The sequence below is a fragment of the Octopus bimaculoides genome, chromosome 1 (genome assembly GCF_046866305.1).
Source record: "Octopus bimaculoides isolate indiv1 chromosome 1, ASM4686630v1, whole genome shotgun sequence".
Classification (NCBI taxonomy): Eukaryota; Metazoa; Mollusca; class Cephalopoda; order Octopoda; family Octopodidae; genus Octopus; species Octopus bimaculoides.
This window is the reverse complement of record NC_142928.1, coordinates 138,026,042-138,052,557: the sequence shown is the minus strand read 5'-3', so window position 1 is coordinate 138,052,557 and position 26,516 is coordinate 138,026,042. Positions and strand designations below refer to the sequence as shown.

General features: G+C 38.4%; 1 protein-coding gene across 4 annotated transcripts in view; it reads left to right on the top strand.

Moving 5' to 3' along the window:
* The window catches only part of LOC106880114 (uncharacterized), a 300,144-nt gene that overhangs the window by 243,064 nt on the left and 30,564 nt on the right, over positions 1–26,516 (top strand). For 3 of the 4 annotated variants that reach the window (XM_052971027.2, XM_014929929.3, XM_089359146.1), the window contains exons 2-3: positions 23,361–23,504; positions 25,225–25,327. In XM_052971027.2, coding sequence (XP_052826987.1) covers positions 23,361–23,504; positions 25,225–25,327 — 247 coding nt within the window. Of the gene's footprint in view, positions 1–17,466; positions 17,956–23,360; positions 23,505–25,224; positions 25,328–26,516 lie in introns of those variants that run through there. The other variant, XM_014929930.3, reaches the window with a different exon arrangement.

Genomic DNA, 26,516 nt, shown 5'->3' with positions numbered 1-26,516 from the left:
TGACAAACACAAAGTGTATAGTTTTACAATCATGGGTAGGTGCAGGAGTGGCTGTGTGGTAAGTAGCTCGCTTATCAACCACATGGATCTGGGTTCAGTCCCGCTGTGTGGCACCTTGGGCAAGTGTCTTCTAATATAGCCTTGAGCCAACCAAAGTGGATTTGTGAGTGGATTTGGTAGATAGAAACTGAAAGAAGCCCGTCGTGTGTGTGTGTGTGTGTGTATGTGTTTGTGTTTGTATATGTCTCCCACCAGCGCTTGACAACTGATGCTGGTGTGTTTACATCCCCATCACTAAGCAGTTTGGCAAAAGAGACTGATAGAATAAGTACTAGGCTTACAAAGAATGAGTCCTGGGGTCGATTTGTTTGACTAAAGGCGGTGCTCCAGTATGGGTGCAGTCAAATGACTGAAACAAATAAAAGAGTATTAAGGAAATATGTTATCTTTTATCTTTCACTTGTTTCAGTCATTGGACTGTGGCCATACTGGAGCATTGCTTCAAAGGGTGCTCAAACAAATCAACCCCAGTATTTATTTTTAAGATTGGTTCTTATTCTGTCTCTTTTGCTGAACAGCTAATTTACAAGGACATAAACAAACCAACACTGTTAAGTGATGCTGGAGAACGAACACAAGCACACAAACACATGTATATACATAGCTGCTATGAATGCAAATCATGAGGTAGTGTGTTCAGTTCCCAGACTGGGCTGTGTGTTGTGTTCTTGAGCAAGAAACTTTATTTCACATTACTCCAGTTCACTCAGCTGTAGAAATGAGCTGTGACGTCACTGGTGCCCGGCCTTTGCCTTTCCTTTGGACAATGTCAATGGTGTGGAGAAGGAAGGCTGGTATGCATGGGTAATGGCTGGTCTTTTATAAACAACCTTGCCTGGACTTGTGCCTCAGGGGGGAACTTTCTAGGTGCAATCACATGGCCATTCATGAACAAAGGGAGTCTTTACCCTTACCCTTTACCTTATCGTAGAAATTTACAGAAATTTACAAAAAAAACAAAGACAGCTGAGGGAACAACAGGCAGGTGTATTAGTTTTGTGTTCAGGAAGAATGGAAACGTCTTTGACATTTTGAGCCTACGCTCTTCAACAGAAAGGATCGAGAGGGAAAAAAATGGAGAGAACAGAAAAAAAAAAATGGAGAGAGAAAAAAATATGTAGGGATTAGCAGTTCAACATGATGTATAGAGGCTTGGCCAAAAGTCCCCCAACAGTAAATCAAAATTCCATAAATACTTAATATTCAGTCTTATTTATTCATCTGGAAAAATATGTCACTCAAGAAGGGCTTCAATTTGAACAATTTTTATGATGTTTCATTTTTAGATGCTTTTATTAAATCCATTCAGTTGTTAAACATAAATAAATTTTGGAATTAAATGGTTTTGATTTATTGTCAGGTGACTTTTGGCCAATCCTGTATATATATACAGGGTGTCCACAAAGTCTGGGTACATGGGGATTAACACATACTTTAAGAAATTATTATTTCTTATATTTAATTGTTTATGTTATGATTTACCCAGATCATGTACCCAGACCTTGTGGACACCCTATGTGTGTGTGTGTATATATATATATATATATATATATATATATATGCACACACATACACATACATACTACAAGCATTCACACAGTTTCTGTCTACCGAAGACACTCACAAGGTATTGGTATGCCTGGAGTTATAGCAGACAACACTCACGCAAGGTTTCATATAATGCAACTGAAGCTATAACAACATGGTTACAAAGCAAGCTTTTTAACCACACAGCCATGCCTTTGGCAAACTTTGAAAGGTTCCATGTTGAATCATGTGACAGGTCATAAAACCAGTCAGCCCTTCTGTCTACCCCCTACCAGAGCAATCACCTAATTTCCCAAGAGTTCAGGGCCAGTCCTGGCTAACTCAATAAGTAATTCTATTGATTGAACAATTGGATTATTAATTACTGGAAGCAATCAAGAATCAGTTAATTTACTTTACAGCAAAATGATTATTTCTACCCTTCACTGAACTTCGAATTTTTTTTTTTTTTTTGGTCTTTTTTATATGTGCTTGTCTAAGCAGCCTTAGAATCATTTCAACATTTGGCACAAGACCAGTATGAAGAGTAAGTGGGTTAGTTAATTACGTCAACCCCAGTACTTGATAGGTACTGCATTTTATGATCTTGGAGGGGATAAATGGCAAAGTCGACATTAGTGGAATTTGAACCTGGAATGCAAAGAGCCTTGAGAAATGCTGCAAAACACTTTATCTAACATGCCTTAGTAGTAGTAATATTATTATTATTATTAATAATAATAATAATAATAATAATAATCCCCTCTATTATAGGCACAAGGCACAAGGGAGCTAGTTGATTCCATCAACTTAGGTACTTGATTGGTACTTAATTTATCAATCCTGAAAAGATGAAAGGCAAAGTTGACCTTGGCAGAATTTGAACTCATGATATAAAGATGACCGAAATGTTGCTAAGCATTTAGCCCATCATACTAGTAATTCTGCCTGCTCACTGCCTTAATAATAATAAAAATAATCCTTTTTACTATAGGTTACAAGGCCTGAAATTTTGTGGGAGGGGACTAGGCGATTACATCGATCTCAGTGTTTCATTGGTACTTAATTTATCAACCCCAAAAGGATAAAAAGCAAAGTTGACCTCAGTGGAATTTGAACCCGGAACGTAAAGAGAGATGAAATGCTGCTAAGCATTGTGCCCGGCATGCTAGCAATTCTGCCAGCTCACCACCTTAATAATAACAATGATGATAATAATAATCCTTTCTATTATAGGCACAAGGCCTGAAGTTTTGGGGAGAGGACTAGTTGATTGTAGTGACCCCGAAAGAATGAAAGGCAAAATCGACCTCGACAGAATTTGAACTCAGGACATAGCGATGGGCAAAATACCGCTAAGCATTTCGCCCAGCGTGATAATGACTCTACCAGCTTGCTGCCTTAATAATAATAATAATAATAATAATAATGATAATCCATTCTACTATAGGCACAAAGCCTGAAATTTGGTGGGAGGGGTTAAGTTGATTACATCGACTCCGGTACTCAATTAGTACTTAATTTATCAACCCTAAAAAGATGAAAGGGTAAGTCAACCTTGACAGAGTTTGAACTCAGAATGTAATGATGGAATAATAATAATGATGATGATGATGATGATGGGTCTCATGGCTTCTGATCTTAACTGATTAGAAGTGTTATGATGTACATGTTTTTCTTGCTGTAAAAGATGGGCTACAGCAAATATTCCGCTTGCCAGAATTGCTTGACCTTAAACAAGGTTGAGCATGTTCCTTAGTGGCTGACAATATGTGCATCTCTGATCATTGAGCAGGAGTAGTGGGGGTGCATCATAACCATGTGTTGAGAGGAATTCTTCAGGGTTTGAATAATTCACCTCTGGAAACATGAGTGTTTCATTCATCATCCTTAAACAACCCTTATTCAGGGACTTTTTGAGTGGGAAGGGCTACTCGGCCTGAAGAAAATTCTAACTGTGCCTCACTTGCTAGGTCATGCGCTGTTTATCTCGATATGAAATTATTATGTTGTGCACTTATGTCTGTGATGCATGTGCTGGTGTAGCCTTGTCAGATGGGTAGCCATGATGGATTTTGTATACTTATGTCCCAGTGTCACTCTGATGGCATGCATTGCTCTCTCACTCAATGATAATAATAATAGTAATAATAATAATAATAATTATTATTATTATTATTATTAAGGCAGCAAGCTGGCAGAATCGTTAATGTGCTGGGTGAAATGCTTAGCAGTATTTCACCCATCGCATTCTGAGTTCAAATTCCACTGAGGTTGACTTTGCCTTTTATCCTTTCAGGCTCAATTAAATAAGTACCAGTTATGCAGTGGAGGTCGACGTAATCAACTTAATCCCTTCCCCCAAATCTGAGAAAGGATTATTATTATTATTATTAAGGCAGCAATCTGGCAGAATCGTTAGCACACTAGGTGAAATGCTTAGTGGTGTTTTGTCTGTCGCTACATTGTGAGTTCAAATTTTGCTGAAGTCAACTTTACCTTTCATGCCTTTAAGTACCAGTTGCGTACTGGGGTCGATGTAATCTACTTAATAATTTCCCCCAAATTTGAAGTCTTGTGCTTCCAGTAGAAAGGATTATTATTATTATTGTTATTGTTGTTGTTGTTGTTGTTATAGGCACAAAGAAATTTTAGTGGAGGGGGCTAGTCAATTACATCAGCCCCATTGCTCACAGTTTATCTAGAAATACATCATCCAATGTGACTTTTCCTTAAGGCAATTTTCTGCAATATTACAGAGAGCCTTGGGTGGTAGTTGATATATCTAGCAGATCAAGCAATCCTGTAGAAATTCTGTCATTAGCTTGTTGGTACATGTTTATATAACAGCCCTGAACTTCCTTTCTGGCCACATAAGAACCCAAAGACATGACCCAGCATCGTGATTTCTTCACACTTTTAAGCTTCACTGAAAATATTTAATGATTTTCTTATGTACACTTATTACAAACCGGAATGAGTTAGCTTAGTCAGTAATAGAACTTAGCCGACATGTAATTTGATTTCGTTTACCATGAGTGTGTGTGTGTGTGTGTGTGTGTGTTTGGATATTTATAGCAATAAGTTTGCTTTTGTGTGTAGATGCATCTGTATGTTTCTAGTATCTATGTGTCACTGTGTGCTTTTAAACATATCTTTGTGTATACACATACACATAGCAACATACACACATACTTGCATACACACACACTCATGCACATATTTATTTGTAGCTGGTTAATATAGGTGAGTCCACACAGATACATTCACACATATATCTATATATACCTAGTTAATATATATATGTACACACATACACACACATATGCTTACACTGACATTTTATCTGTATCTAGTTAATATAGGTGTGTACACACACACACATTCATACATATATATATATATATATATATATATATATACATCTAGTTAATATGTGTGAGCGGTTGTATACTGACCTAAAATTTTTAAAGTGTATTGAATATGTCTTTATGAATGTATGTGCATATGAGTGTGTGTATGCATATGTAAATACACACATATACATAAAGACTTTGCATTGTTAATGGACAAAACTGTGTTTCTATTATCATCCTTCTGTTCATATGAAAATATGTGACTTCATACAACATACACATGATGTGTGTATGTGTCACTTCATTACATAAGCTCTCTCTTTCTATACATATACATAAATTTATTCATATAAGTACACACACATGAAGTGTTTCTCTGTCTCGCTTTCTCCACACCATCCCCTGCTCCAGGCATACTTCAAATGTTTCCTTTATGAAGTGTGATGCTCCTTAAGAAATAATTCCAGCCAGCCTACCAACCAGCTGCATCTTTCTTCTGGCAACAATGTTTATGGTTTTTCTGTCACATAACCTTTTCTAGAATATCTCAGATCAGATGGCGTTTGAAATATTTACATTATCATAGCTCAAGAAGACTAGCTTTTAATTGTACCTTCTTTGTTTTAGACATTTTGTCATTGATATTTACAAAGCCTCAGGATGATCTCACAAGTCCATTGTGATAAATGACCTTTAAATGGGTAAGGGTAAAAACCCCCATCAGTCATGAATGACCATGGGAGGCACAAGTCCAGACAAGGTTGTTTATGGAAGACCAGCAGTTCTCATGCATACCAGCCTCCCATCTCCCCACCACTGGTGTGATCTAAGAGAAAGGCAAAGGCTGATACAGCTTGGCACCAGTGATGTCGTGACATATTTCTACAGCTGAATGTGAAATAAAGTGTCTTGCTCAAGAACACAACACACAGCCCAGTTCAGAAATTGAATTCACTACCTCATGATTGTGAGCCCGACTCTCTAAGCACTGAGCCACGTGCCTTCACATGCCCTAACTACCATAGTTTGCCAGGGGCTTTTTTAAGTCATAGGGCTTATCACATACAATTTGAACCCTTTCGTAACCATATTTATAATGAAATATATAACTGCCTATGTTCCATTTAATTTTGAAATTGAATGCAAGGCATTAGCCTAGCACTGTGTAAACAGTATCAAACTGTATGAAGAATTGATCAAAAAATATTAGGTGTTCAACCCATACCAGTGCGGATAATTAATGAACATCAAAAGATGACGGTGATGACAGTGGTGGCACCGACTGGTGCTATAGAAACAAAACTGCAACATATCAATTCGGCATTTAATTTCCTTCAAAGTAGACCCCTTCTGAAGCCAGACTTTATCTAGCATTGTTTCCATTGATGGAAGCATTGCGGGAGCTTCTTCTTTGGGATAGTAAGCAGCTACCTTGCTGCATTCTCTTGGATTTCCTCAATGTCTGGAAATCTTGTTCCATTCAAGTGGGATTTGGTTTTTGTGGTCATAACCATTGAAGCATGATTCATCACCAGTTATGCCTGCTTTCAAAAAGCTTTAATCTTCCTTGACACAATCAACGAGATGCTGCATGGTTTAAACACCATCTTTTTTTTTTTTTGAGATGACCACACTCTACACCCGCATTTCTCAACCCGGGTTTCTCGGAACCCTAGGGTTCCACAAAAGGTTCCTAGAGGTACTGCAAGAAAGAGTGAGATAAGCTAATGCTAATTTCATGATTGTAATATTACTATACATGCACAACATATTATTGGTTATTGTTCTATTGTAATATAGACATCTTTCTATCTAACCTATTATGTTATCAAAAAATATACAACAACCATTTATATACTCTTTTACTCTTTTACTTGTTTCAGTCATGTGGCTGTGGCCATGCTGGAGCACCACCTTAAGTCGAGCAAATCGACCCCAGGACTTATTCTTTGTAAGCCTAGTACTTATTCTATCGCTCTCTTTTGCCGAACCGCTAAGTTACGGAGACGTAAAAACACCATCATCAGTTGTCAAGCGATGTTGGAGAGACAAACACAGATACACAAACATATACGCACACACACACACATACATATATATATACATATATATGACGGGCTTCTTTCAGTTTCAGTCTACCAAATCCACTCACAAGGCTTTGGTCGGCCCGAGGCTATAGTAGAAGACACTTGCCCAAGGTGCCACGCAGTGGGACTGAACCTGGAACCATGTGGTTTGTAAGCAAGCTACTTACCACACGGCCACTCCTACGCCTGTTGAAACATTTTTTTTTTTCATCGTAGTTCACATGGTAAATATATGATTGATTGCTAAATCCACAAGTTTTTTTATTCTCTTTCTGTTTATTTCCGCATATTCCTTTCTGTTGAAGAGTGCAGGCTCGAAACGTTCTCACTTTCCTGGATGTCAAACAGAGAGAGAATAAAAAAACTTGTGGATTTAGCAATCAATCATATATTTATCATGTGAACTATGACGAAAAAAAAATATGTTCAAGATATGATATGTAATTTTTTTGTGCAGGGTTTCCTTGAGACATGTAATTATTTTAAGGGTTACACAAGGGTAAAAAGGTTGAGAAACACTGCTCTACACATTTTACTTCCAAGCAAGAGCAAGAATGGAAGTGAGCAAGAATGTTATAACTTAGTGTGCATGCATGACAGAGTTCAAGGTCAATCTGTGCCAAGTGGCTTCACTCTGCATACTTTAGCTCTGTTACCATAACAACGGTCCTGATGCTTTTTTGATCAGACCTTGTAAGCCAGGGGTTTTCAAACTTTTTGACTTGCGGACCCCTTTATATTTCAGGCTTTACCTTAGGGACCCCCTTATAAACGCTTATGAAATTTACACATAAATATTTGCTTAAAATAACATATATTTTTACATTTATTTATTTAACAGTATTTAACAAATAGGTTTATTGTCAATTAAAAGATTTCGATTAAAAAACATATATAAAATCAAATTGCCCATAAAAAGTATTTGCTGTCCACGGACCCCCTGTCTTATCCTTGCGGAACCCCTGTGGTCTACGGACCACAGTATGAAAATCTCTGTTGTAAGCAGAAGTACAGTGTGGCATACAGTCTAACACAGATTACAATTCAATATGTATCAAAAATGGATTGATTGTCAAGATGAAAGTGTTAGAAACCTCAATAGCATGTTCATATGTCTTTTGAATAGTTCACTTTAGCCCAGACAGCAACCTGAGATCAACAGGAAAGACAGTCTAGTATTTTGTAGACTAGACAGAGAGAAAGCATGTGCCAACTTTTTATTAGTGAAGGGGGGAAAAGCACATTGACACACACACACACAACTTCCTGAAGCCTTCTACCAATGCCAAGTTTTCTATAACACAACTTTTCTGAAACTTACTGCCAATATCGAGTTGTCTACAGAAGCATAAACAACTTTCTTAAATTTTCTAAAAAGGCCACCAAGTTTTCCTATAAAGCAGCATATAACTTATTTCGTGTAATTTTCTGCAAATATCAACAACCCAGATTGTTTCTGGTTTTTTTTTTGGTTTTTTTGCTATTGTTTATTTCTTTCAATAATTTTCAACAAAAATTCAATCTATTGACTTATTTTGTTTGTTCAACCATGTGTGAGCAAACAAAAATAAGAAATAACTACCAGATTTCCTCTACAGTCGGAAATTAGGAAATACACATTGGTGCGCCATGGCTGGAAAGTCTTTGATCTTAGGTCTACTCAATCAGGAATAATCTGGAGTTAAATATGAACAGCAGCAGCAAAAACAACAACAAGCCATATCTCTTATGGATTCTGCTAGTCCTACCTGGGAGAGATAGATTGCTTGGACTCTGCTAGTTTTTACCTGGGAGAGCTAGATTTGTAGGACACTACTAGACCTACCTGGGAGAGAGAGAGAGTAGTAGGACTTTGCTAGTCCTACTTAAGTCCAATCTCTCCACAATAAACTGCGAAGAAAACAAAAAGCACATTACATGTCACAAGTGCAGGTCGTATTTACACCACGTGGAGCAGCCACCAACACAGCTAAGCAAAAATTCCAAAGAAAATGAAAGACTACCTATACAAATGAAAGACCAGTTTGTTGTTAGAGCAAGCTGCAGTCCTCTCTGTCCAGGTCACTACAAGCAAACGTTTAGATACAAATGCAACACAGCTAATGCACTTCTATGATAATGTCCTCAAAACTCAGGCAAGGCTGTATGGTAAGATGCTTGCTTCCCAAACAAGTGGTTCCCGGTTCAGTCCCACTGTATGGCACTTTGGGCAAGTGTTTCAGACCAATCAAAGCTTTGTGAGTGGATTTGGTAGACAGAAACTGAAAGAAGCCCATTATGTGTGTGTGTGTGTGTGCTTGTTCCCCCCCCCCCCCACTGCTTGACAACTGATGTTGGTTAGTTTACATCCCCATAACTTGGCAGTTCAGCAAGAGAGATTGATAGAATAAGTACCAGGCTTTACAAAAAATTAATAATTTTTCAGGCTGTCACCCACTTGGTTCTCAGGACACATTCTTAGTGCTCCCACCTCACCATCACAGACATAGGCAATTTTCTACAGCAAATTCAAAACAACAGTATTTCACAAATAAAACTTAACCTAATTAACCCATTATTTTTTTTTTTTAACATCCATTGCTCCATTTTGATCACCCCATTATTCTTCAATGCCCCCCCCCCTGGATCTTTCCACCGCTTTTATAGAAGCAGTACCACCCACTTTGGAAACCACTGGTCTATGGGCTTCCACGCAGTTTCCATCTATCAAATTCACTCACAGGGCATTGCTCAGCTCAGGGCAACTGTAGAAGACACATGACCCAAAGTAACCACCAGTGGGATTGAACCCAAAACCATATGGTTGCAACGCAAACTTCTTGACCACATGGTTATGCTTATACCTATTCTGTCATTTGACAGCAGCCATGCTGGAGCACTGCTTTAAAGGGTTTTAGTCTAAGAAATTGGTCTCTGCACTTATTCTTTGTAAGCCTACCACTTATTCTATTAGTCTCTTTTGCAGAACTGCTAAGTTACAGGGACATAAACACCAAAATTGGTTGTCAAATAAAGGTAAGGTTGACAAACACAAACACAAAGACATACACACACATAAATATATATACATACATACATACGATGGGCTTCTTTCAGTTTCCGTCTACCAAATCCACTCACAAGGCTTTGGTCAGCACAATGCTATAGTAGAAGACACTTGCTCAAGGTATTCCGCAGTGGGATTGAACCTGGAACCATGTGGTTGGGAAACAAGCTTCTTAGCACACAGTCACACTTATGCAACAGCAAAAAAAAAGTCTTGAGACAGAATGTTTTTGATGAGATAAGTTGAACAGCAGCAACAACAATAACAACAATTTTATTCATTTATAATTTATTGATTCTTCCTTTGAGGAGAAACTCAGATTGGTAGAATCTTTCGAGCATTGGACAAAATGCTTGTGGTATTTGGTTATGGAGATTTATACAGGCATAGACACAGGCATGGCTGTGTGTTAAGAAGCTTGCTTTTTGCAACCACATGGTTTCAGGCTCAGTCCTATTGCATGACAACTTAGGAAAGTGTCTTCTACTATAGCCACAGACTGACCAATGCCTGTGAGTGAATTGGGGATGATAACTGTGTGGAAACCTGTTGTATGTGTGTGTGTGTATGGATGAAGCTTAGGGTTTGGACTCCAGTGTAACAATTCTCTACACACTGTAATCTCTTACTGCAAACTTACATACTTCTAGGGTTCCTTCCAGCCAACCCTTCAGATCATCAATCCATCATCATTGTTGCCACCAATGAGCCCACTTTCTTCCCCCACCACCCAGCCCCTGAGGATGTTGGTACAGAGTTTCTGGGCCCTGATAAAATAGCCAAAATATTACAATTTACTCTGACCATCATCACAAATTCTCATTCTACATCTATGTCTCCCAGAACTAAATCAGTTGTTGTCCAGGCCATATCATCTCAAACACCCTTAATCGCTTAGTGGCCGTCACCTTTAGAGTCCATACTTCACACTCATACACAGTGACGTCGCTAGAGTGTATGTTCCACCCGGAGCCATCCTTGGGTTTAAAATCCTCATTCTCCCCATCCTGTCTACAGGTTTATGCAGTAGACCAAAAATGCTGCTTCTATAAAAGTGTCACCCAGGGCACATCACCGCTTTCCCGCTACGGTGCTCTTGGCCAGAATAGAGTTGTTTTTGGAAATTTCCAAATGAAACGATAATATTAATCATTGAGATAATGTCTTTTCCTCATCATGTAATATTTCTAATTGAATTATTGTTATTCATTGCAATTATATATGTTAATGAGTGATAGTCTACGTCAGCAGCAAAACAATAGCGTTAGTAAATAAAAGCGTTTCAGTGGGGGACCCATTGGAGGTGAAAGAGGAGGAGGAGGAGGGGGACAGGAATAGGAGGAGAGGAAGAATAGGAGGTGGAAATGGAAGGGGTCAAAGACTGGCCCTAATCTAAACAACAGATCACACCTCACCGCACGAACTTATTGTATATTACAAATATTTATTGATGATCTATCACCCTTGTTATTTACCTCTTCCCTCCACACTATTACTTCGACACCTCCTCCTCCCATCGTTGCCACATACACACACATACACACTCATGGAGTAACTGCCAGGTGTGAGTTATGTCTAAGTACAATGCTCCCCCTCCCCTCCTCTCCCCGCTACTACCGGTACCAGTCACCGCTTGTTAACTTCATTCACCCCACTAGTGCCACCTGCTGGCTTTTTATCAAATTTACATTATCACTTGGCAAGTTCTTCCTTGACCTTTGCAACACCTCGTTGACCTTTCTACGAATAGCAGGAGAGAGAGAGAGAGAGAGAGAGAGAGAGCGTGTGTGTGAATATGTGCGTGTGTGTGTGTATGAGTTCGTACTTTCTCTGATACACAGTTATGATTGCAGTGTTTAACAATAACTCTCTCTCTATATATATCTATCAATCTATCTATCTATCTATCTATCTATCTATCTATTTAACGTACTGGTGTGTATGTACAGGATGTGTGTGTGTGTTTAAATGTGTTTTTATTCATATAAACGTGTAGTGAGGTGGGTCTGTCTGGAAATGCATGTACGTGTGTGTGTGTGTGTAGGCATGTGCAAATATGTATGTGTGTGTGTGTGTTTGTATGGCCTGGAGACAAGCATAGCTCAGCTGTTAAGAAGCTTGCTTTTCAGTCAAGAGATCCCAAGTTCGCTCCCATGGTGATGCCTACATTAGAATTCTGCAAAATGTAACAGATTTTCAAGGTGGTTTTTGATATACCTATCCAACCCATTTCAATATGGAACAAGGAAGACTCTGCTAGAGATGAAATAGAGCTCTCTCTCTCTCTCTCTCTCTCTCTTGTCATGCTATTACTGTCACATTAGACAATGCAGTAGCCCCTGTAATATGAAAATAGATGGGATGGTCCTGATTGGAATGCATTTGAACATAACTTAACTGCTCAACAAAAGAGACCAATAGAATAAATAAGACCAGTGTGGTGGTGGTTATTAATAACTATTTTTCTAATTGAAACTAAGGATCTTTGTGATTTGACGGGCAACACTTGTTTTCTTAACGAAACACTTTCAAACTTGGGACACTGGTAGAATGTGTCATACAAAACAACTTTTTCTCTTAGCCTTCTTAACAGGAAATTATACATCGCAAGTTATTTCATGTTAAAGTTGTCGTATTTCTGTAATTTCAACCAATCACTGACGTCTATTCAGCTGAATACAGTTACTGCTGTTCGGTGTCAAGTGTGTTATTCCCTGTTTAATTATATCATTATTCCCTAGTAAGGGTTTAGGGTTAGGGTTCGGGTTTTAGGGTTAGGGTTGAGGTTAGGGTCGGGGTTAGGGTTATGGTGATGAGTTATAGGGTTAGAGTTAAGGTTATGGCAAAAATAATCATAACCCTAACCGTAATCCTAAAACTAACCCTAACTCTAAAACCCGAACCTTAACCCTAACCCTAAAACCCTAAAGCTAAAACCAGTACAAACGCACGAACAATGTCATAAATAACAGTGACAAACGAAAAATATACCACTGATAGTTGTTGTTGACAACAGATAGTTTTTGTTGACAAACAACGGGACTAATTTTATTCAAGGGAAAAAATCCCGTAACACCGTTGTTTATATTCCATGGCGTAATTGCTTTCACCTCAACAGATGTCAGTGATTGGTTGAAATTACCGAAATACGACAATTTTTTACATGAAATAATTTCGAATACAAAATTTTTTATCTGTTCTATAACACAAAATATACAAGTATTCGAAGTTTGAAAGTGTTTCGGTACCAAAAACACTACATAAAAAAATGTTGTCCGTCAAATCACAAAGATCCGAAACTAAAATATGTGCAAACATTACTTTGTCAAATAAGGGAAAAATTGTCAAGATAAATGATTTGGCGTTCATCAAAGAGAGTATGTATAATGTGGATATTACAGTGAGATGACAAATGGGGCAATTGTTCCCCTCACCAAGGGAGATAACACTGCTTGCCTCAGACCACTTGGCTGACAATGTTTCACTCTACTCCACCCATATTTGAGTTCTTTGAATTTAAAAAAAAAGCATTTAATTGTTAAAGACAATAGTAATTACTCTAATACAATGATTTTTAACTTAAACAATAGCTCATGTGAGGGCAGCAAATGAGCAAATGTCATCTGCTGCAGATGGCCTCTGTGTTCATATCTTCTCGTCTCCTACCTTAAAGTTGCATCCCACTACTGTAGCCCCACTCAATTGCAGTGATTTGTAGCCATACCAGCTGCATGGAGATGTCAACAGTATTGGTGGCATGAAAAAAAGCACCAAGTACATACTGAAGAGTGTTTGTCACATCCAGAAGGGCATCAGCAATAGAAATCATGCCAAAGCAGACACTGGAGCACAATGCAGTTCTTGGGCCCTTGGATCCTGTCAAACTATGAAACCATATGCCAATCAGCTTCTTCTCAGTTTCTTATTTCTTTACTACCCACAAGGGGCTACTCACAGAGGGGACAAACAAGGACAGACAAACGGATTAAGTCAATGATATCGACCCCAGTGAGTAACTGGTACTTATTTAATCGACCCTGAAAGGATGAAAGGCAAAGTCAACCTCGGCGGAATTTGAACTCAGAACATAGCTGCAGGCGAAATACCACTAAGCATTTCGCCCGGTGTGCTAATGTTTCTGCCAGCTCGCCGCCTTCTTCTCAGTTTCTATCTACTAATTGCATTCGTAAGGAAGTGACTTGGGTTCAGGCTTTATTAGCAGATACTCGCCAAAAGTGTCATACTGGAGCCAAACTCAAAACCTTGTGTTTGCAAAATGGTCTTTAGAACCACACAGCCATGACTGCAGCTCAAGCATAGCATATGGAAGGACATGGCTTTGTGGTTTGGGTATTTAGCTCGTGATCATAAGGTTATAAGTTTGGTATCTGGCTGTACATTGAATCCTTGAGCAAGAAACTTTATATCACATTGTTCCTGTTCAATTAATCAGCTGACAGAAATGAATAGTATCTGATATCAAAAGACCAGCCTTGTCACGTGCTGTACCATGCTGAATCTCTCTGAGGACTACATTAAGTGTACACATGTCTGTGGAGTGCTCAGCCACTTGCATGTTAATTTCATGAGCAGGCTGTTCCATTTATCGCACTAACTAGACCACTCATCATTGTAGCCGACGGAGGCCAGTCAAACATAGCTGTGTCAAAGTTGGAAGTCATTATTATTGCATCATATAAAGGCAGCAAACTGGCAGAACCATTAGCACACTGGGCAAAATGCTTAGCAGCATTTCGTAGGCATTTTGCCCATCTTTACATGCTGAATTCAAATTCCACCTAAGTTGATTTTGGCTTTCATTCTTTCAGGATTGATAAATTAAGTACCAGTTGAGTACTGGGGTCGATGTAATCAACTTAACCCTTCCGCCAAAATTTCAGGCCTTGTGCCTATAGTAGAAAGGATTATTATTGCAGTATATAGAGAAATACTGTCTCATCATAACGTATAATTAGATAATGATGTGTCGGTTATGTCATGTTACATAATGTATAACAAGTGGATAGTACAAATCTTATCACTGGAAATGAAAATACAATGCTCATTGCACTACTAAAAATAGCAAACCTGATAAAAACTAATGATGAGCTAATCACAGTCAGCAGAAATTTTAGTACAATCTGCTTGTATAATTGCTAATGTGGCCATTCTGCATTCAATAGTCACTAGATTCAAAGTCTATCAGAGGGTCATGTAAAATTAAAAAATTACCAAGTTACCAAGTTTGTTTTCCACCTATGTGGTCTCAGGTTCAGTGCTACTGTGTGACACCTTGGGAAAGTGTCTTCTACTAGAGCCCTGGTCAAGTAAAGCCTTGAGAGGATTTGTAAATGGAAACTGAAAGAAGCCTGTTATGTGTGTGTGTGTGTGTGTTCTTGTCTTAACATTTTATGACTTTTGTAAAAGAATCTCACTGTCATACAAGTGGTGTCGTTCATTTCCAATCTTCCTTGGAAACAGGTGAGGATTGATGACAGAAAGGGAATCCAGTCATAAAAAATTTGCCTCAACAAATTCCATCTGAACCATGGAAGAATGGATGTTAAAACAATGATGATGAGCCATAAAACAAGCAGCAAAGACCTGGACAAAAGTAATCAACAGTATCAGTAATGCTAACAATGACCACATCACATTACACATTATATTAACATCATGTAATATAAGGGCATCCAGCTGTAGAAACTCTGCCAAATTAGACTGGAGCCTGGTGTTGCCATCTGGTTTCACCAGTCCTCAGTGAAATCGTCCAACCCATGCTAGCATGGAAAGCGGACGTTAAACGATGATGATGATGATGTAATGTACCCAAGTTCACTCCAGCTTGCATTGTATTTGTGGCCAAAGTACTTCAACTCTTAATAACAGCCTTGCCTACTGCAATCTAAGCAGATGTCAAAGGTTGCTATAATTCACCACTCCAAACAGTGCAGCAGCTGTTGCTTAGCTCCAAGTTAAACGAGACCGTAGACGTTCCAACCGTGACCATCCTATCTTACTTTTAAACAAATTATATTTAGATGTAGGTCTACATTATCCAACGTGGAGGTCTTTGTTTGAGGTTGTTGCAGGAGACCTGAGGGAGAGATGTTCGACTGCTATTTCTAACAAATCGACCATGTAGAAGTTCGTTAATATGATTCATTTACGAGAAAACTTCTAGTTCAATTTCTCCTTCAGAAGTGAATATCTGCCTCTCATTTAGCCGGAAGTTACAGAAATAAATGACAGGAATCTATAATCTGCAGTGCCGTCTTATTACATCAGTACACAGGGCAGTTAACAAGGGTGGGGGCACGGGTCTAGGGGCCCAGTTCTAATCTACGTATGTTGTAGCATTCAGTGAATAAATAAAACTGGCGCTCCGTCGGTTATGGTGACGGGGTTTCCAGTTGACACGATCAACAGAACATCCTGTTCGTGGTTGAGCATTTCACAGACATCAGTACCCTCCATATAGTTCTCAGGGCGATTCAGTGTAACACAGAATGAAAGACGGGTACTACTCATTTTTGCTAGCTGAGTGAACTGGAGTAATGAGAAAGAAAGCGTCTTACTCAAGAACACAACGCGTCACCGGGAATTGAACTTACGACATTACGATCGTGAACCCTAACTACAGGGTCCAGTGCATCGATTCGTCTGGGGGCCTATAATGCTACCAAGATGGCCCTGATAATCTGAGTAAGTGCAGAATATTACTAATTATTTCTCTTGGCATTGGAGAGAGAAAAATCATAGCACCGTGCAGATTTGAACTCACGAACTGTAAGTGTCGTGCGTGAGGAAATCATATGAAAACGACAGCATGACAATCTATAGCTAGGGAATGTGATTCTGTATCTGTATAATTAGTGTTGCTAAAAGCTGTAATTAATTTACGATAGAGCTTCACAAATGTAAAATATTGTGAGTCGACAAAAAAAAAAAAAAAAAGAACCCAAACTTCAATTAACTGAAATTATCCATACAATTAGTAGGCAAAAACTCCCTTATTGTAAATATTTAGCTGTCAGCTGACTGCTGATATAATGAAAAGGTAGAGGGTCCCATAGTTTTATAATTGTTATTCTTGTTTTTCTTGTCCTGGTTACCGTAGCTGTAATTGTGACAGTTTCGTATTTGTTGTTGTAGGCTCTGATTGTTGATTTTTGTTATTTCTGTGACAGCCACTACGTTATTGTTATCATCGTTTTTGTTGTTGTTAGACTCATCATCATCATCATCATCATCATCATCATCGTCATCGTCATCGTCATCGTCATCATCGTCGTCGTCGTCGTCGTCGTCAACGTCGTCGTCGTTGATGTTATTGTCAACCACTTCAGGCAGACAGCCATTCGGTTTCGTTTCTTTTCTTTTCAAGGACGCCAGGATGTTTTCATGTTTTTTTCTTGTTTTCTTTGACTTACTCTTTATTTGTTTATTTTGATTTTCACTTCCATTGTAACCATTATGACAACAGAACTATCCAGAGGGCAATCTTGCTCCAGGCAAAAGAAGAATCAAAAGATTACAGTCCACTTCAACATTTTGCCCCACTACCTGAAAACTTTGTACCCAATCAAACGAATGTTGCCCTCAAAACAATTAATTACAGTAACGCTGTTCCAAGTCTCTTCACAAACTTCTCATGCCTTACTTTTAAGTTCTTTGTTTTGTTTTTTTGTCTCAACAAGTGCCAGCTGTAGAACACAAAACGAATTCTTTGAGGACTGACTGTACAAACTGCTCTCACATTCCACTCCTATAATAGCCATTTCATTCCACTTGCTTATAGTTAAATGTCTTTGATATAGGCATGAGCTTCACATCATACAATTTTCTCCCACGTAAACGTCTCCGCCCGTGTGGATGTGTAAGAAATTATTATTATTATCTTTATTATTATTATTATTATCAATAGTTGTTGTTGTTGCTACTGCCATTGTTATTTTATTGTTGCATCCCACTTCTAGTGTTGACAAAATGAACAGATACCAGTGAAATACTGGGTGGCTCTAATCAACTGCACCGTTCTACTAAAGTCTGTGCTCTTCTGTAATAACTAGGAAATCATTGTTGTTGTTATTGAAGTACTAGGGCTGATGTAATTAGCTAACCCCCTTAACCCCTTGCCTGTCATGTGTATCACATATGATACACAGGGCTTATTTCTCTGGTGTCCACACATTCATATATGAGACACATTCCCAATTTTTTTGCTTTTCTTCAGCAGCCAGAGTCACTAGAGAGCTTACGAAAAGAAGTATGAAACAAAGATTAACTAGAAGTCTAAAAACAAGTGCTGATGTTTAGGACAAACTTATGAAAGTAAGAGTAAAAACAAGAAACATTCAATGGCAGTGAAATGGCCAAGGTGTTGATGGTATAACATTAAAACTGACAAGTTTCAATCCTTAAGAGCTCAAACCCTGATGGTCAACATTACTTTTCATCTTTTTAGGGTTGAGAAATATTACCCTGTCAAATCCTGTATTGATATAATCAACTTCACTTTGTGGTCTTAGCACTAGACAAAATACCTTACACTATTTTGTTGGACTCAACATTTCCAGTTCAAATCCCACGGGCATCAACTTTGCCTTTCATCCCTCTGGGGTTGGTGAAATAAAGTACCAATCTAGGACAGGTTTCAATGGTACTGACTCAGCCTCCGCCCTCTCAAAATTGCTGACCTTGTACCTAAATCTGTAGTTATTATTATTATTATTATTATTGGATCTTTTTTAAAACGGGGACCACATTTTTCATTAAGAAAAATATTTTTGTATTCGAATTTATTTCATGTAAAAAATTGTCTTATTTCGATAATTTCAACCAATCACTGACAAGTATTCAGTTGTTTACATTTACTCCTTTGGCTCACTAAGCGATGTAAAGCGTATTTAATCTCCATACCTTCGTTTTATTTGCTTTTTTCATTTTAAATTTGCTTTAACCCTAACCCTAACCCTAACCCTAACCCTAGGGTTAGGGTTAGGGTTAATTGTTTCAGAATCGTTTGTTTATGTAGTCGGCACTTAATGTATATCGGCTGAATGGACGTCAGTGATTGGTTGAAATTACAGAAATACGACAACTTTAACATGGAATAATTTATGGATTTCTTTTTTTTTTAAGAAGACTAAGAGAAAAAGATGTTTTATATGACACATTCTACCAGTGTTCCAAGTTTCAAAGTGTTTCGTTAATGAAAAATGTGGCCCCCGTTTTAAAAAAGATCCTTATTAATGAGTAAGGGAACAGCACATGCCATCAAAGTGACACTGAGGTAAAATATACAAAACCCAGTATATCCATCACAACTACCTGTCTGATAAGGGTATACCAGGCACATGCATCATAACCATATGTGTGCAACATGGTGATATGATATTAAGATTAACAGTGCATGACCTTGCAGGTGGGGCCCAGTTAGAATTTTTCTTCGGGTTGAGTAGCCCATCCCACTTAAAAAGGTCCCTGAATAAGGGTTCTTTAAGGGTGATGAACAAAACACCTATGTTTCCAGAGGTGAATTATTCAAACCCCAAAGAACTCCTCTCAACAAATGGCGATGATGCCCTCACACTACTCCTGCTCGTGATCAGAGATGCACATATCATCAGCCACTGAGGGACATGCTCAAGTGGTTAAGGTCAAACAACTGACAAACAAATCTGTGGTATTGAGCAGAATATTTGCTGTAGCCCATCTTTTATACCAAGACAAAACAATGTATGTGAAAACACTTCCAATCAGTCAAGATCAGAAGTCATGAGAGCCACTGTCTGGTACTGCATCAGGGCATTTATTATTATTATTATTATTATTATTATTAAGGAGGTGGTGAGCTGGCAGAATCGTTAGCATGCTGGGTGAAATGCTTAGTGGTATTTCATCTGTCTCCAGTTCAAATTCCTCGAAGGTTGACTTTGCCTTTCATCCTTTCAGAGTCAATAAATTAAGTACCAGTTGCATACTGGGATTGATCTAATTGACTGGCCCCCTCTCCACAAAAAATTTCATGCTTTGCACCTGTAATAGAAAGGATTATTATTATTTATTATCATCATCATCATCATCATCATCATCTATTTAGAGTTCTGTCAAAGCTGATCTTTAAATTCAATACTAAATAAATTTGCAGTTATAAATCTCATTTAAAAAAAAATAATTTTTGAAAATAATTTTCCATAGAATATTGCTATTTACAAGCATTACCTTCTTCAGAATTTCTCATATGGAAGATCTTAGCTAGCAGTTCTTTGCCATCATCTTCTCTACATCCTATTTCACTGCTCCCACCGTACCTATACTTATTACCAAAACTGTTCTCGCGTTCACATTCCACTTTACGGATGTATCAATTTCCAGGCCTACATGTTTGATGACTTATTCAATATCTTTTACTACATTGTTATTGTTTGTTGGATAATATTGTTATCAGACAATTTAAATGTACAACACCTCACAATCTAGTCTTTTATTATGAAATCAGGACAGGTGCAGCTGTGTGGTAAGAAGCTTGCTTCCCTGCTACATGGTCCCCGGGTTCAGTCCCACTGTATACCACCTTCTTCTATAGCCTCGGGTCGACCAAAGCCTTGTGAGTGGATTTGGTAGACAGAAACTGAAAGAAGCCCATTGTATATATATATATATATATGTAGGTGCGAGTATGGCTGTGTGGTTAGGAAGCTTGCTTCCCAGCTACATGGTTTCGGGTTCAGTCCCACCACGTGGCACCTTGGGCAAGTGTCTTCTGCTATAGCTCCGAGCCGACCGAAGCTTTGTGATTGAATTTGGTAGGCGGAAGTTACTGCCGTGTGTGTATACTGTGTATGTGCTTGTGCCTCTCTCCCAGAGAGTGAGAGAGGGGGAAAAAAAAAAAAAATATATATATATATATATATATATATATATATATATATATATATATATATATATATATACACACACACATGTATGTATATATTTATGTGTGTGTGTGTCTTTATGTTTGTGTTTGTCCCCCGCCACTGCTTGACAACCGGCGTTGATGTGTTTATGCAAAAGTAAAAGTATTTCCTAATTTCTATATATTTTCCTATCTCAGAGAATCACACCATTTTCATTCTCTATGACTGTCTGTAGAATAAGGTCATACTATTTCTTTACCTCAATGTATCTTTATTTCTTTAGATATTTACCCAATTATCACAGCCTTCCTTTCCTCCTTTTGGTAATTCTGTTGTGTTGTAATTTGGTTTATTTAGTAACTTATGGAATTGTCCCTGGAGGGGAATTACATTTCCATGTTGTGTTCATTTTCTCACATATTTCGTTATATTTGTTTCTTCAAATTCTTTTCCTATTTTTGTTATGTTTTTCTAAAATTATTATCTCCATCGCTAACATCTTCATCAATACATCTATTTTCCATGCTTCAAGGACCTGAAAACAACTGTCTTGTTCCATTGCCAAGTTTCTCTAGGAGGCTCTCATAACAAAATACAAATGAAGAAATTATTACTTAGATGAACTGTCATCCATATCTCCATTTTTGTTTACTGTTCATTACATTCACCTATACCCCCATCATTAACCATCTCTCACTCTCCTCCCATTCCTGATTTGTTTTCCCTCACCCCTCCTCTATTCACCTTCTTGGACCTTGAGGGTTTTTTTTGACATCTTATCACCACCATCTTTATCTCTCTTTCCAGTTCCATCCCAGTTACTGCCACCCACCCTTATATAAATCAAAGTAGCGATGTATCTTCTCTACAGCATTTAACAGTCATTGTGTCTCTGTCTGACTTTATCTTCTCAACACCCACTCTCTTTTATTATGACATCAAAACAGGTGTAGTTGTGTGGTAAGAAGCTTGCTTCCCTGCCACATGGTTCCGGGTTCAGTCCCACTGCATAGCACCTTGGACAAGTGTCTTCTTTTATAGCCTCAGGCTCACTCTCTATTATGCTTCTGTTCATTTAGGGGTGAGTGTGAGTTTCCTTTTTAGTCCCTCAAGTTACATGGTGACCCCTACTAGTGTTGCTGTTATGAAGAAAGCACCCAGTACATTCTGTAAAGTGGCTGGTATTAGGAAGGATACCTGGCTGTAGTGACCATGCCAAAAGAGATATTGGAGTTTGATACACCTTGTTGGATCCTGTTGAAGCTTTCAACCCTTTCAGTATGAAAGATGGATATTTGATGATGATGATAACTATTTTTGATGCTTGGAATAGAAGAGTGAAAGACATTACAATATTACTGCAGCCTAGGACATTATAAACACAAGTAAACATGCTATCAGGATTTGAACCATGTGCTTGTTGTTTGCTAGGTAACCACATTATGAATTACGCTATGGTGCACCTGCTAGTCCTCTTATCAAGTAAGGTACTATAAATTGATTTTCAAGTACTTTGTTATTTGACTGCTATTTCTAGCTTGTCAAGCAACCATGTACAGGCTCCCCCTAGTGGATCATGTGATGGTGATGTTGTTTAGTTCCTCAGAGTTGACTTCTTTCTTTCTTTTTACTTTTGTTTATTATCTGTTTTTGTGAAAAAACATCATCTCTAGTTTTAGGGTTCCAAAGGGTCAATATTAAATCACTGGTTCCTTAATGAAATAAGTAGCAGTAACATACCGGAATATACTCAACCGGTTTTATTACCGTTTCCAGTTTAGAAATGCAAAATCTGACACAGGTATCAGTGTTTCAAATGTGAATGAGGCAATTATCAATAAAACTCAACTTCCTGATATTTATTTTATTAACCTGGAAGAATAAAAGTCAAAGTCCACCTCGGCAAGATTTCAAGACAGAGTACAATAAAAGGATGTTACTAAACATCACAAGGAATTTTATTTGTTTCTTTAGCAATTCCATTAATCACCAACTCTTTTATAGTGACAAAAGACAGTATAATCAGGTACATGTGCATATAAACATACTCTACTCTGTCATACTACTGATTTCTCACAGCAATGTTTTTATTAACTATGCTTAAGTTTCATGCCTACATGTGTACAATATTGTGTGTTTGTTTAGCAATTTTCTCATCACTATTTTGGTAAGTTTATTGCTTTGCTGAAGAGGTCTAACAAGACTGGAACATGGCTACAGTTGTCTCCTACAATTGCCAAGATGATAATATTAGTCATTGAGCCAATGTTGTCATTTCTTCTTCACATTCTTCACATGAGATTTTTGAATTAGATTTTTAATACTCACCACACATGACATGTTGACACTAATTTAACTCTTATCCCATTTGTCTTTACAGGTGATACCAAAAGTGTCATCTGTAGGGGAAGATCTCACCTATTTGGAGAGAGATCGCTCAATCACCACAGACCCAACAGAGAGCAAGAAGAGAAGGACAATAAAGTTAATACGAACAAATTCATCATGGGGCTTCACCTTACAGGTAAATACATACATATATATGCACAGCATAAGCCAACGAGACAATCTTTTTGTCATTGCTTAGCTTGCTAGAAAGACTAACTAGATTTCTCTAAAATTGCATCATGGGATTAGAGTGCTCAAGCACCTCATCATGGGCTCCTATCTGAAGCAACAACATATATCTATATGTAGGTGTGACACAAAAAGCACCTGTATTGGCGTCATGAAAAAACACTTCTGCAACACCATGTGAAAAGCACCTGTGTGATGCACATAAAAGGCACTCCTGCCAGCACTATGTAATAAAGCATGCATGCTAATTCTATGCAAAAGCACCCATCATCATCATCATCGTTTAACGTGCGCTTTCCATGCTAGCATGGGTTGGACGATTTGACTGAGGACTGGCAAGCCAGAAGGTTGCACCAGGCTCCAATCTGATCTGGCAGAGTTTCTACAGCTGGATGCCCTTCCTAACGCCAACCACTCCGAGAGTGTAGTGGGTGTTTTTATGTGCCACTAGCACTAGGGCCAGTCAGGCGGTACTGGCAACGGCCTCTCTCAAAAAGGTGTTTTTTATGTGCCACCCACACAAGAGCCAGTCCAGGGGCACTGGCAACGACCTTGCTCGAATAATTTTCTAACATGCTACCAGCACAAGTGCTAGAAGGCAACGCTGGTAACGATTACGCTCTAATGGTGCTATTTACAGGCCACTAGCACAGAAGTTAGACAGCTGCTCTGGCAAAGAACACGCTCGACAGTGCTGTTCCCCCCATGTCAGTGCCAAATAAAAGTATCCATTCCAGTAGTTCACTTTGTAAAGTGATTGGCACTAGGAAGGGCATCCAGTCATAGAAACCCTGCCAGAACAGATAACTGGTACCTGGTGCAGCCCCTTGATTTGCCAACTCCTGTTGAACCATTCAACCCATGACAGCCTGGGGAATGGGTGTTGAAAGACAATGATGATGATATAACAGGATTCTGTACAGTTTGTGACTACCAATTTTGCTCACAAGCCATTTGTCAGCTCATGGCTGTAATTGAAAGCATTTGTCCTCTGTACCATAGAATGAGTATAAACCTGAAACAATTTGGTTGCAAAGCAAACTTATTAACCATAGAATTATGTCCACATTTTAGCAATCCCTGTGCTTTAATTTTGCCTGCATCTTAGCCATATTTGTGCATCAGTCATCTCTATACATTAGCCATCCTTGTACCTGTAAATTGAATCTTTAATGACTCATGATGGTGCCACATGAAAAGCTCAGCTTCTAGTGTCACATAAAAAGCATTGATACTGGTGCCATATAAAAGGCACTGCTGGTGCCACATAAAAAGCACTAGTGATGGTGCCACATAAAAAGCACTTTTGCTGATGCCATGTAAAAAGCATCGGTAAAGTGGCTGGCATTAGGAAGGGCATGCAACTATAGAAACCAATCTAAAACAGACTAAGGAACCTGTGCAGCCCCTGGCCTTTGTCAGCTCCTGTCAAGCCATCCAACCCATGCCAACATGGAGAACACACATTAAATGATGATGATGTTAGTTATGGGCCACCTTTATCAAGAAGCGAGTCACATGAGACATTGCTCATCATCTGGCAGGCCACACAACTAAAAAAAGACTTCAAGGTAATTCTCCATTTAGGCATGTCATTTAGAAAATCCCACCAGCTACATGTATGAAATGTGATCAGCTGCTTACTATTTCTATCACCTCTTTTCTAGACATATGGTATACGACACAAGAAAAATAATGAAATTGAAATCACAACTTATGTAGACTACGTGGAAATCGACAAGCCAGCCTGGATTGCAGGGATGCGACAAGGTGAGAGATATTTTAGGATCTTATGCAGAAATTCTGAAATGGTAAACATTACTGAATTTCCTTTCCTACTGAAATATACAGCAAAAATGAAATGGACTTTATTTATATAGAATATATAAATATGTATAAAATGTTTATAATGGTCGTATATAAAATACATTGAATGGGTTTATAATGGGCAATTATAAAATGTATTGCACTTATAATGGAAACATATCGTCGTCATCGTCGTTTAACGTCCGCTTTCCATGCTAGCATGGGTTGGACGATTTGACTGAGGACTGGTGAAACCAGATGGCTACACCAGGCTCCAATCTGATATGGCAGAGTTTCTACAGCTGGATGCCCTTCCTAACGCCAACCACTCTGAGAGTGAAGTGGGTGCTTTTACTTGCCACCGGCATGAAGGCCATTCAGGTGGTACTGGCAATGGCCACGCTCAAAATGGTGTATTTTACGTGCCACCTGCACAGGAGCCAGTTCGGTGGCACTGGCAACGATCTCGCTTGAATATATTTTGATAAGTTTAACTCAGCTCCATATGACTTACAGTTTCATGGATGTGTAGGAAACATTCATCTCATCAAAAATCTCCTGGTTTCTGATGAGATGAAAATGTCTACGAAACTTTAACCCTTTAGCATTCAGACTCTTCTGTCAAATGTAATCTTTATTTACATTGTTTTTAATTAATCATGCATTATCTTGCAGCTTTAAAATTTTGATGTTGTGATAGTGTGTTTTTAGAACATCATTGTAGGTTAGGTGTGATAGGCTGGATCTGGCTGGTTTGAACATAAAACAGGTAGCATATTTGGGCCAGATAGGGCCCGTTTAAATGCTAAAAAGTTAAATCATATGGTGTTAAGTGAAACTTATTAAAAAGTATATGTAACTCCTACAGGATATGTTGAGTGCCACTTCCATTCCCCTCATCATCAATGAAGATGGACATTCAATGACAATGATATTTCCATTATAAGTATATTGATTTCGAATTTTGACACAAGGCCAGCTATTTCAGGGGGAAGGGGGTAAGTTGATTCCATCGACCCCAGTACACAACTGGTACTTATTTTATTGATTCCCAAAAGGATGGAAGGCAAAGTCAACCTTGGTGGAATATGAACTCAGAACATAAAGATGGACAAAGTGTTGCTAAGCATTTCACCTGGAATGCTAACGATTC